Raw genomic sequence first — 12739 nt, 5'->3', positions numbered from 1 at the left:
AAATTGGAATTGATATTAAATAGGGAAAAACGCCTTAATATTAATGTATCTATTGCTACTTCGACAGCAGTATTTTCACTCATTGACGAAGGATAAAAGAAACCATCTACCTTTTCCAGACCACAACCGATAAAAACTCGCTTCATCTTATCGCTTAGACCACAGCTAAAGAATTAATTCAATAGCGCGAGAAAAGCATATTGCTGCCGCACCGGGGCGAGGTATAACTGCACTTATTTTACACTGTGGCGTATACGCTCGGAAGTGCTGCGAGTTATTTTACTCTGTGGAAGATGGTATAAGCTCGCGTACACATTAGCTGTAAGTGCGTTAAGCGTGTTATACACCTGTGATAAGATATCTAATAGAGGGAATAGAAGAGGGAAATACTAGAAGAAAACAAATTATAAAGTTCTTAACGCTTTAACAGATATTCTTTTATGAATAGCCTTATTGTATAACTATATTTAATATAGCCTTGCCTAGCTAGGCTAACGATCTAGCTAACTAGATGGTAAATAGACCGGCTGCTGCAAAAACGCAGTGATTAGACGTCAACGTATCCAACCCTCAGTTCCTGAGTACATTTAGCGGCAGTTTATCTATTCGATAGCTTTTAAACTCATATAAAAAAATGCTTTTGCATAGATAAACAACCGCTAAATGTACCTCAGAAACCGGGGGTAGGACTTCATATTTGAGTGCCATAGCCTTATTCAAAATGTCTTATAGACAACCAGCCACTTATATCAAGATTATAGCATTGTGCGTTCATAACTTTAGTTCCAAATCGAATTCAAGCCCCATAAATAAATTCTACATTTACCTACAAAGTGGTTCAAGCATAAGTTGCCGCACCGTCACTATCGCACAGGAACGCCAATAAAATACAAGTACAGTTAAACCAGCTGGTTGTATTTCACTCCATCCCTGAGGGAGGATACAATTTAGCTTCCTGGTCGAGTGTTTCAGTGCTCGATGTTTTTAAGTTTTAAATATTTGGTACAAGTATTTGGTATTTCTTAGTAAGGGGTTTGACAAAATAAGGCGCATTGCGAAAAATTTGGCAGGCAGGTAACTTCGTAAAACCACAAATTAATTGTTCATATTATGTCATTGTACATAAACAAAAATATCACATAAAAACGACCTTTCAAACTTTAATGACACTGAACGAGTGAGAATCCGAGTCTATAGTCTTGCACAATTCTTTTAAGACTATATCAAAGGACCCTTAAGCTCCAAGTGTTTCCGTGCGATGGTTTCCTTCACAGTCAAAGCTAGTGATAACGATTTTATAAGTGCATAACTTAGAAAAGGCTTTGAGCCTCACAGGATTAATATTGAACGAGTACTCCGATGGCAGTTATATCTATAATAATTTAATTTGTGCTACATATAAACCTCTTACATATTGCTTTATTAATTAGTAAATGGAATAAAAACCTGTATTTGTTGCAAACATTTATTCCAATACATAGTTGACGGAACATGTAGACCGGTCCACACTCATCTCAAGCCAACCACGGTTCTTCACAGCTTTCACTCTATTCCCCGCACTCGGAATAAACTGGGAACAAATAATTAAGTATTAGCTCTGGGAAAAAGTCTTTTCGCATTATAGTAAGTATGAACTTGCAATAAAATCTCTTTGGCTTCAAGAATCACAAATGAGTACACGGTTCATTAGGTTACAGTGAGCTCGTGAGGTACTCAAATATCGAGCTTTTTTGTGTAAAAAAAAGATTTTATTACAAGTTCATACATACTATAATGCGAAAAGACTTTTTCCCCGACCTTATATATGTCAACAAAGATAACATGTCTGATTGATACTTGAAAGATGTTGCAGTCTAGATGAAGAGTAGCTATGGTAGTCAATACGCTACTGCCACTGTGCCAGATTTTGAAGGCTCGCAATTATAATTCAAAAAGAAAACTTGAGTGACTATTATTTTGTGTCTGAAGAAATAAAGCGATTCATTTGATGGAACAACGTTAGAAAATGCCGTGTGCACATAATATTATTCTAGTCATTTTCAGTGACAATAATTGCAAGAACTAGCTCTATACAATTTGAATTACTGTATATAATATCCCCTAGGTTTAACATATCTCCCTGGCGATGACACCCCGGTTTGGAAAGAAGTACTAACTAAAGTTAACGCATTAATACCTGCTGAAAGACTACACACGAAGATATTGAATCAATAAGACCTCTTCTTGGAGAGACGTCGGGTCGACGACTTAGTTCTTTTAGCGCTGGTGGTAGATATCTGTGACGGAGGTATGTTCTGCAACAAAAACTTTAATTATATTATTATTTATTTACTCGCAGACAAGAAACAATGTACATATTTCTAAAACGAGTCCTTTCGTGTTATTAATACTTTTACTAAAATTTCAAGCATGACTGAGACTATTTGACTAGGCAGCATAGACAAAAGGAACAGATACAATCACGAAAGTAATAAAATTACATTAATACTATTAGCCATTTACTGGGCACGGTACCAAACTCCGGGCTACTATTGAGAAATTTTACAACATAAACTATAAAAGACCACTTTTCGCGACCCGGGGAATCGAGCCCAAGACCTCATGATAAGCAGTACAGCACACTACGAACCGCGCCACAGAAGCAGTCAATAAAAAAACTGTATAACAATATCATATTAAAACATTAATTAACATTTTACTACTAATTATAACATTCCGTAATAGCCTATTAGTACCGAACATAATCATTATCATAAGTTTAACTTATAATGATAACGAGAAAGGAAAACTTTTCCCTTTACCTAAGTACTAATCTACTTAAAAATTAGGGATAAAACGGCTTTAATATAACAGTTATCGCACGGCTCACGTGAAAACATGAATATTCTAATATAAAATGTAGGTTATGAAATCTATTAACTCTTGGTACTATATAATATGAAAACATCGCTATACGAATTTAAATAAAGCCAAAGAACAAGGAATATAACACAAAAAGAGTGGCCGTGAGTTTCTTGCTAGCTCTTCTCATAAGGCTCTACCCCTTTTCCGAGCTAGTGGTAGATTCAGTTATTGTAACGTAATTGTCGTCGTAATTGTCAATATTTGACCTAAATGAATAAATGATTTGATTTTTTTTTTGGTCTCAGGCTTTATGCGTTTCTTTCCATTGACGCAAACGCGGTCACCATTATGTTATAACTATCTCAAGAAATCATTCTCAAAAAAAGTTGTTCGTTTGCAAATATCTTGTAACATAACACAAATTTTAATATACTTGTAACTAGCTGACCCGGCAAACGTTGTTTTGCCATAAAAATTTAAAAAAAGAAAGGGGCATGAAAAAAAGATGTTGGCCGATTCTCAGTCCTACTCAATATGCTCACAAAGTTTCATGAGAATCGGTCAAACCGTTTCGGAGGAGTACGGTAACGAAAACTGAGTCGCGAGAATTTTATATATTAAGATATACTTACAACAAGTCTCACCCTAGTTTCAATCCGACCAAATCAATATTATATTATGTGACTGTATTAGCAAAGCATCTTTGCAAAACACGTTAAAACTACGAACCATACACATGCCTATTTCATCACTCTCTCAACAATCCTATCTAGCCGAGTGACTAGTTTTTCAATCGGAGAGTCGTCTCTTCAAATCCTACGTCCTTGAAATCTCTTTTTGTTATTTTTCAATAGAATATTTTCTATAAAGTACATCGTTATTTCATCGAGTTGGATACGCGACTCGTTAGCTCAGTAGTTCAGAGCGCCGATAGTGTAGACTCCACCGTTCTTTGTTTGTTTAGAAATGGTCTAGGTCCTAGACCGTTTCAGTGTCGGTGTAGTGTCTCACTACGGAGGCCGGAGGTGCAAATCCTTCACGAGTCAGTATTATTTTTAATAAAGCCAAAATTTTAAGCATCAAGAAAAAGATTCAACTCTACAAATCGCAATCATTTAGTAGGTAACTTAAAAAAAGCTTTTAATTTGGTCGATTTGTTTGAATATTAATGCTGACACAAATAAAAAGATTTTTTTAAGTTACCTTCTAAATTATTGCGAATTGTAAAGGTGAATCTTTATGTTTAAATCTTCAGTTTTAAGGATTATAAAAAATCCTAAAACATTTGATTGAATCATGAGAAAAATATAATACATGTTTATAAACAAAGGCATCACTAAACGACTTGAAGTTTATCGTGGTGCCACATCCAACGTTACAAGAAATAACATTCACAAAGTTTTCGTGGTACGTTAAAACCAAACATTCGACCACTTCTTACAATACATACGAAACGAAAAGTGTAACACAATAATACAACGCATTGTAATGACAATGCGTCAAATGATGTTATTAGGGAATGCCCTAATAACATCATTTGACATAATACAGAGGCTTTAATGCTCAACTTAACTAATGGCAACGTGCCAAAGATAGCGCAAAAAGAAAACTGGAAGCCTATTTCACCCCAAACCGAGACAACCAAGCAGCCGAACCGCACCTCTCTTCAAACCAAACATCTCAAGTTCGAACCCAACTTTTTTCCTCCCTCCTTTTTGCTCCTTCATCCCTTTTATCCCATAGCGTGTCTGTATTTCATCCCGTCTCTTACAAGACTCGTTGGCTCAGTAGCAGAGCGCCGGGTTAGACTTGTGGTCAAAAACGGGCCTTCAGACCCTACTGGGGTCCGTTTCGGTGTTGGCTATGGGTCTGACCCGGAGGTCGGGGGTGCAAGTCCTTCACGAGTTATTTATTTTTATTTTTGATATCTCATATGCCTACATAAAATCAAGCTTTTTTTCCATAGGGAAAGGCAAAGACCAAAGAACTTATTCATATAACAAGTTATTTGTTTGGATTCGTAATTGTTATAATGGTTTTTTTAGCTTTCATCCGAAATATCTCAAGTTCAAACCCCAATTTTTTTCCTCCCCCCTTTTTGCACCCCTCACCCCATTTATCCCATAGCGTATCTGTATTTCATCCCGTCTCGTACAAGACTCGTTGGCTCAGTAGCAGAGCGCCGGGTTAGACTTGTGGTCAAAAACGGGCCTTCAGACCCAACTGGGGTCCGTTTCGGTGTTGGCTATGGGTCTGACCCGGAGGTCGGAGGTGCAAGTCCTTCACGAGTTATTTATTTTTATTTTTGACTAGCTGACCCGCGCAACTTCGCTTGCGTCACATAAGATAATCATAATTTTCCCCGTTTTTGTAACATTTTTCACTGGTACTCTGCTCCAATTGGTCGTAGCGTGATGATATATACCCTATAGCCTTCCTCGATAAATAGGCTATCTAACACTGAAAGAATTTTTCAAATCGAACCCGTAGTTCCTGAGATTAGCGCGTTCAAACAAACAAACTCTTCAGCTTTATAATATTAGTATAGATATGATGCGTACATAATATCACGCTTTTTTCCCAAAGGGAAAGGCAAAGACCAAAGAACTTATACATATAAAAAAAAATTTATTTGGTTTCGTAATTGTTATAATCGATTTTTTTAGCTTTCATCCGAAATATCTGAAGTTCAAACCCCAACTTCTTTCCTCCCACCTTTTTTCCTCCCCCCTTTTTGCTCCTTCATCCCTTTTATCCCATAGCGTATCTGTATTTCATCCCGTCTCACACAAGACTCGTTGGCTCAGTAGCAGAGCGCCGGGTTAGACTTGTGGTCAAAAACGGGCCTTCAGACCCAACTGGGGTCCGTTTCGGTGTTGGCTATGGGTCTGACCCGGAGGTCGGGGTGCAAGTCCTTCACGAGTTATTTTTTTTTCTTGATATCTTATATGCGTACATAAAATCACGCTTGTTTCCCAAAGGGAAAGGCAAAGACCAAAGAACTTATTCATATAAAAAGTTTTTTGTTTGGATTCGTAATTGTTATAATCGTTTTTTTAGCTTTCATCCGAAATATCTCAAGTTCGAACCCCAACTTTTTTCCTCCCACCTTTTTTCCTCCCTCCTTTTTGCTCCCTCATTCCTTTTATCCCATAGCGTATCTGTATTTCATCCCGTCTCATACAAGACTCGTTGGCTCAGTAGCAGAGCGTCGGGTTAGACTTGTGGTCAAAAACGGGCCTTCAGACCCGACTGGGGTCCGTTTCGGTGTTGGCTGTGGGTCTGACCCGGAGGTCGGGGGTGCAAGTCCTTCACGAGTTAAACTTTTATTTTTGATATCTAACATACATACAATCATGCCTCACTCCCATAGAGATAGTCAGAGACAAAAGACTTATTTCATACAAAAAGTTATTAGATTTCGAGAAATAGTAAATATTTGTATATCTTATTTCATGAGATGTGTTATTTAATGTTTAATTTTAAAATAAATAAAAAATCGTACGTAAATTAATTGTATGTTGTTTTATTTGATTTCATAACTGATATAAAAAGTAAACATTTGTTTCGTCATACACAAACGAAATGTAAATCAATAGCTTTTAACCAAAATTGCTGTTATCGTTATCGATAACCCGCAATGAAAAAATAATGTGAAGGTTTGAGTAAATTGTTCAACTTAATTATTTATAATAGCAAAAACTATAAAATTATTTGCCACACACCAACATATCATAATTTCACTGTTTAATATACATTTCACTTTTTCAGTATTTATATTTATATACTTCCTACCCATTTGGAAAAACGGCGTGATACTATGTATGTATATTGTTTATACGTATTTCTATTGAAGTACATATATTTTATGTCACACTTTACTTATTTTATTAAATTCCATACACCTTTCTGTACATGTGTGTTTAATATTGTGAAATTGGCATACAGCAATTCGCACTAAATAAATAAACTTCTTGTAAGTAGATAAGTTTCATACTTAGATCTATCTAAAACATACACAAAAAGACCATTCCTATATTTCACCAGCCAGAATCCTTGAGACTTTTATTCAGAAATCAATTGTTATTTCTCATAATAAAAGTGAATTATTCGCAGCCGACCTTCGGGGCAACCCTTGTCTATAAGTATCACGTTGTGCCACCCCTGGGAGTCCCACTAGTGGGGAAAAATGCTACAGCACTTTTAAAGTACCTAAGGATCAGTGTAAAATATAATATCGTAGGAGTTTTAAAGACTCGAAGACGCCTTTGGAAAGTCTTGCAAAGATTTTTCAAGGGTATTTTTAAAGTCTAGATATTTTGCTTTATATTTTCTTTAATGAAGACAACTTTTGGACTTAAAGTAGTTACTGTCACAGGGGATTTTACGAAAATATTAATCGTCTAGTTGGAAAGTTGTTTGATGGATGGGACGCAAAATAATTATGTAGGTGTGACTTTTTGTGGAACCTTATAATATCTGCTATACGATTATTCTAAAAAAGGTAGAAAAAGAATATTACACTTTGTTTAGTAGAATAGAGAGGAATCTAAGAAATAGTTTGGCGTAATAAAAAAATCTCTACTTTCACATTTTCAAAAGGATATGCACATCAAATTAATTTTTCAATCACTGCGTATTGTTTGTTAACCAACATCAGTAATTAAATTGCTTTCTTCCTACAAATAAGTACTATTTACAATCTGACAGTGTATATTATACATACTTTTGATAATGACTGTAAATTACATTTTATGGAAACCGCCAAAAAACATTATTTACCAAAATAACCAAATTTTATGCGGGCGGCCTACTAGTTAATTAGTATTTTTATTTCCATCTTTCTCATCTCACAATCAATACAGTGACTAAATTTTGACATGTCAATTAGTAGTCAGCAGCCTATTATGACCAGTTGATATCAAATACAAGTAACCTGGCTGTACGGCCTCAAGGTATAATTACTCCATCCCGTGTTATGCCTTGATTAATTCTATGCATTGATACTGCAAATTAAACTGTATTATATTCTAATAATTGAGGAATATAATATTCTGAATAAATAAATAAATAAATAAATAAATAAATATTATTGGACAACTCACACACGGTCATTTGATTCCAAACTAAGCAGAGCTTGTACTATGGTAACCAAATAACTGATAAACATACTTATATACTTCTAAATACATACTTATATAGATACATTAACATCCAGGCTCAGAACAAATTCTCGTGCTCATCACACAAAGATTTGTCCCGGGTAGGATTCGAACCCACCACACGCGGCGCTACGGTTGTTGCGGCGAGGTGACCGCTTAAACCACTGCGCCAAACGTGCAGTTACTTTTACCATTGCGAGTTGGTAAATCTTAGGTTATACCGGAAAATCTTAGGATATACCACCGTTCGGGCTTTTACAGTAACATATACATTCAACCAAAATAAATGCGTCTTATCTACATGGATAATGCGTTATATCCGACGACTAGCTGACCCGCGCAACTTCGCTTGCGTCACTTAAGAGAGAATGGGTGAAATTTTTCCCCGTTTTTGAAACATTTTTTTACTGGTAGGTACTCTGCTCCTATTGGTTGAAGCGTGATGATATATAGCCTTTAGCCTTCCTTGATAAATGGACTGTCTAGCACTCATAGAGTTTTTCAAATCAGACCAGTAGTTTCTGAGATTAGCGCGTTCAAACAAACAAACAAACTCTTCAGCTTTATAATATTAGGTATAGATGTGTCAAGCGTATTCATTACTTATCATTTCTTTTGCTTAATAGTCGCGCGATGTCTCTAGGCATTATATCTAGTGACATCGCGCGACTTAAGTCCGTAGCGAGAAGTAATGGGTAACATGTCGAGCGAGGCATAACATGTTGATCGAAGCATCGCAACATGCCCAACGAAGTTCGGCAACATCACACAACTTCCTCGGACGTTCCTCGCGACACGTGTCGCAGGACATTTGTCTCCTAGTGTTTTCAGGGCTCAGCTATAGAGGAATTATGGGCTCGTATTCAGTCTTAGCTTGTGTTCGCACATAACGTGTAAGTTTAATTTAGAGACCAATACAGTCTGATGATACTTTAGCACAGTGACTTAAAAAAGCGCCTAAGATTTTCTTCAATATAAGATCTAGCTTTGGTGATGGTCACAATGGGACTGGCATTTCTATGTATAAATAAAACTCCCTAAATGTAATGTAACTAGAATAAAAAAAAAGATATAGCTTATAACTACAACTAGAAAAGAGAAAAAATATTATCATTCTCAAACCCTAAGAGCATTACTAAACGTCGTATAACCGTATAGATGGATAGAACTAAGCTGTCTTTCTATATCCCGAGGCGAACCTGCGTTAGACGGCCGGCTATACGATTTAGTTCCTTTTATTTTATTGCTCCTTCGAGACGAGAGTATAGCTCGATCGATCTGCAGTTTTGCGAGTAAATGTAGTTGGGGTGTTAGCTTGTAAGTATAAGTTATGGTTGTGGATAGTTGGTTAAAATATAGTAGATAGCGATCATTATCCAGTAGCACGATTCTGTACGGTCGGTACTTTCGTGTATCGAAAGTTTGACATTTAAAATGAACTGCCGAAATAGTTTATACGACGCCCGCTAGAGGTGCTGTACGGATTGTCATACATTTGGAATTCGATTGTTAGCCGGTTGTCGGCAGTCGGTAGTAGTAGAGAATCGCGGTAATGTTCGCTATCTACTATATACCTATCCCAAGATTTACGAAGTAAAACCGCATTCGTGGTAACGTATCAATAGCGTATGGGTTGAAAGGTCTCGGAGATCGCGGACCTAAATGTCAGATGAAAAAAACACATTTTAAAATATCTTAACTCGAGTGGAAATAGCTACTTCACTCATAAACACAACTAAGGCTAGGATTAATAAATTAATCTCTGCTTTGTTACTTTCTTTTCATTTTGTTTCTTTGAGTATATCTTTGAGTCAAAATTCTGTATAGCTAATCCGAGTCCTATAAATGATGCAGTAAATCAATAGATATTACGCCTAATGCCAATCTTATTTTGACAAAAGTGGGTGCCCAGAGGGTTGCACTTCAGGAAATAGTGACAAAATAATCGCACGACTCTCTTACCGTCTTACCTATCTCAGTATTCTTTGAGGCACTATTTAAACCAAATTCTTGATATTTTATAAAACTATCGATACTCACGCTAACATTCTTCTTGACGATGATAGCAACGCCGCCGCCTCTCCCGGGCTTCGCCCCCGCCGGCCGGGGGACACGCCCCACGAGGTAGCGAGACTGACTGTATGGCTTGGCGACTGGCTCGATGTCTTCTTCCTCATCAGATGCTGGGAGAGAACAATTCATATATGTGGATCAATAGATACTCAAAAGGTTCAACAAAAAATATTTGGAAAATCGTTTAACAGTTCGCAGAGGAGTTGCGTAACAAACATACCAAAAAACCAGCAGTTGAATTGAAAGCCTCCTTTTTTGATAATTATATCGGCAATTTAATTGCATACAGCTAGTTAGTTGAGTTATTCACGGTACTCCTTATGCCATTAATCTCAGGCCGATGGAACAGTTACTCTCACGACCGGCAAGATAAGGCGAAAGTCAGAGTCAGGCTTTACAACAAAACATTCATCCCCTATTTAAGCCACTTAGTGTCCACTATCATCTCTAAATTATTCTCAGTCTTTAAAGAAGACCCGAAGTTTGCATCTTTTAAATCTTGAATTTCATCGCAAGTAATAGGCAGAAAATGATACTTTCAGATACAGTACCGTATATTAGTAAGTAGAGCTTGTTAAGAACCGAAGAGTGATTAAAATCTACTTACAATCTCTTGGTGGTTCCTCTTTACTATGCTTCAGAATCCCAGGCAGCTTGTACTTCACTTTACTTCGACTTCTGTTCCTATAGTCCGAGTCATCAGGTTCAGACTTGCTGTGCGCCTTACATTTCTTCTTTTTCACATTCCCGTTGGTATACTTGAGGATGCTGCAATAGTTTTTTAACCTGAAGTAGAGAGTAGGGATCTGGACCTTGTTTAGTAATAAATAGAGTCTAAATTTAAATGGGATAGTTAAAAAGCTTGTTGAGGAGTTTACTAGGCAATTAGTTGATATAGTAGAAGCCAGAATAACTTTGTGACAATAAGATAAGTGTGGTCTTTTTCACTAATTACGCTGTTATTTAATATAGTTTCAATAGACCAGGTAAGATTTACTAGATTATTTTCCTGATTCAGGAATACTTAATGAAAGAAGATAAAGGAAGTTAACTTTGCATGCTTGCAAGTTCTTGAAACCGTCCTTGGAGGATTTTAAGAAGCCACAAACGGTACTTAGTCAGCGAGATGGACTCAGGTCTAGTGTCTTTCTTATTTCAGAAGGATACCCTTGCCCAGCAGAAAGACAGTAGGAACGTTATTAACATGATTTTTTAACTCACGAGAATTTCTTCTTCTTCTTAACATTCTCAGAGGCTGAACTGGCTGATGTTTCTTCGGTTTCAGAGTCCGTGTACATATAGGGAGGTTTACCCATTTTGGTCAACCGGATCAATATAAGATATTAAAAAATGTTCTAAATTTACAACGTAGTGTTACATTGTCAACTATTTTCTATTGCAATTGTGTGAAATATTATTTTTTGGAATAAATTTTACCATTTTTATGACATACGGTTGTGACGTTCACTTAATGAATGTTTTTTCTTAAAATTATACAGCTGCTAAGTTCGTTTTTTTTTGTATTCCAAACTGGTAGAAAAATAAATAGTTTTTATTTATTATAGAAAAATAATATGACGTTTCGTTGCTGTAAAAACCGCTAGGGTTTCAGTATCGACTAGATTCAAAAGTCGTTCCTCAATTATTTTGTCAATGAATTATGTTTAGAAGCTAAGGTCTTGTGGTCATACACCACAACAAAACGTAAACAAAAAGATTGATAAGATTTAAAAATAGTTGTTTTTTGTCTGGTTGCTGGTATCCGTTGTTTGTATGTTTGTTAAAGTGCTATAACACACGAACAATTCTTACTGCGGTAATTAGTTGTATATAAAAAAGAGCATATCTTACTGCGGTGTTTTTCAAACGAGTAAAAATAACAAGCATAATAAACTATTATATTATCTTTCTCAAGCCATCTCGTTTACGTAAATACACATAATAATTTGTATATCTTATTAATAAAAGTGAACAATTAATATTCATCTTTCAATGTAATCTTAATACACTGTTGATGCAAATTAGACAATGCACGTTTGCATTTTAAAAGAGTAATTAGCTGTGAAATAAATTTACATCATACATACATTACGTACATAAAATCACGCCTTGTTTCGAAGAGAACGCCACTATCCTTATAAACTTACCTTGCTTTATTCACATCCATTCATTTTGTTATACAGGACCGGCGCTTAAGTGCGTTGTGAACTTGTATAATTTGGGAACATGCAGGGTATTAGAGCAGTCATATTTTGATATTTTTTCTAAACTTTGCCCCTTTCACTACATCTGGATAAGTGAAGTGACCTTTATCTAACCACTTAAGCAGGAGGATTATTTATTTTATTTTTTTCAAAATGATATTTGCTGACACTTTATTCATTAAGTTATCACGATGCTATGTCCGAGATTTCCGTAGTCTTGTGTACGAGACGCCTAATTGTTTCAGGTCAAGTTGAACATTTTTCAAATTATTATTTGTAGTGTTTTTGTAGATTGCGCGATTGAAGATTAAAGCTTACCATTACTTATGTTTCGATTAATTTGCACCGACCACTAAGCCTTGACTGCGATGCAATGATATTGTAATCGATAAAATTAACCTAATTAAAAGCGAGATACATGTTTATTTTCCTGCCATACAAATTAAGAAGTTCTGT

General features: G+C 36.0%; 1 protein-coding gene across 3 annotated transcripts; it reads right to left on the bottom strand.

The window, feature by feature from the left end:
• Positions 1–1455: 1455 nt before the first annotated feature.
• Positions 1456–11541, bottom strand: LOC142982933 (uncharacterized). Of its 3 annotated transcripts, none has more exons than XM_076129677.1 (5): positions 11301–11541; positions 10687–10865; positions 10047–10189; positions 2177–2306; positions 1456–1570 (listed from the first exon to the last, which is right to left on the bottom strand). In XM_076129677.1, exons 1-4 carry the CDS (start codon positions 11393–11395, stop codon positions 2208–2210), a joined length of 516 nt encoding a protein of 171 aa, XP_075985792.1. In that variant the 5' UTR covers positions 11396–11541; the 3' UTR covers positions 1456–1570; positions 2177–2207. The 3 variants fall into 3 exon arrangements, with proteins under 3 accessions (XP_075985792.1, XP_075985793.1, XP_075985794.1); XM_076129678.1 differs by having other exon boundaries at positions 2177–2294; XM_076129679.1 differs by having other exon boundaries at positions 10687–10847.
• Between the last annotated feature and the right edge of the window lie 1198 nt (positions 11542–12739).

Source organism: Anticarsia gemmatalis, chromosome 22 (genome assembly GCF_050436995.1).
Source record: "Anticarsia gemmatalis isolate Benzon Research Colony breed Stoneville strain chromosome 22, ilAntGemm2 primary, whole genome shotgun sequence".
NCBI classification, from domain to species: Eukaryota; Metazoa; Arthropoda; class Insecta; order Lepidoptera; family Erebidae; genus Anticarsia; species Anticarsia gemmatalis.
Note: the sequence above shows the minus strand (reverse complement) of the source record. Positions and strands in the feature narration are given on the sequence as shown.

What these genes read in the sequence shown, in the direction of transcription:
- LOC142982933 (XM_076129677.1), bottom strand. Translation starts at nt 11,395, where the DNA reads ATGGGTAAACCTCCCTATATGTACACGGACTCTGAAACCGAAGAAACA. An exon ending in AAGAAGAAGAAGAAATTCTC is followed by an intron (nt 10,866 to 11,300) that starts GTGAGTTAAAAA and finishes TCTCTACTTCAG; the next exon opens with GTTAAAAAACTATTGCAGCA. An exon ending in AGAGGAACCACCAAGAGATT is followed by an intron (nt 10,190 to 10,686) that starts GTAAGTAGATTT and finishes GTTCTCTCCCAG; the next exon opens with CATCTGATGAGGAAGAAGAC.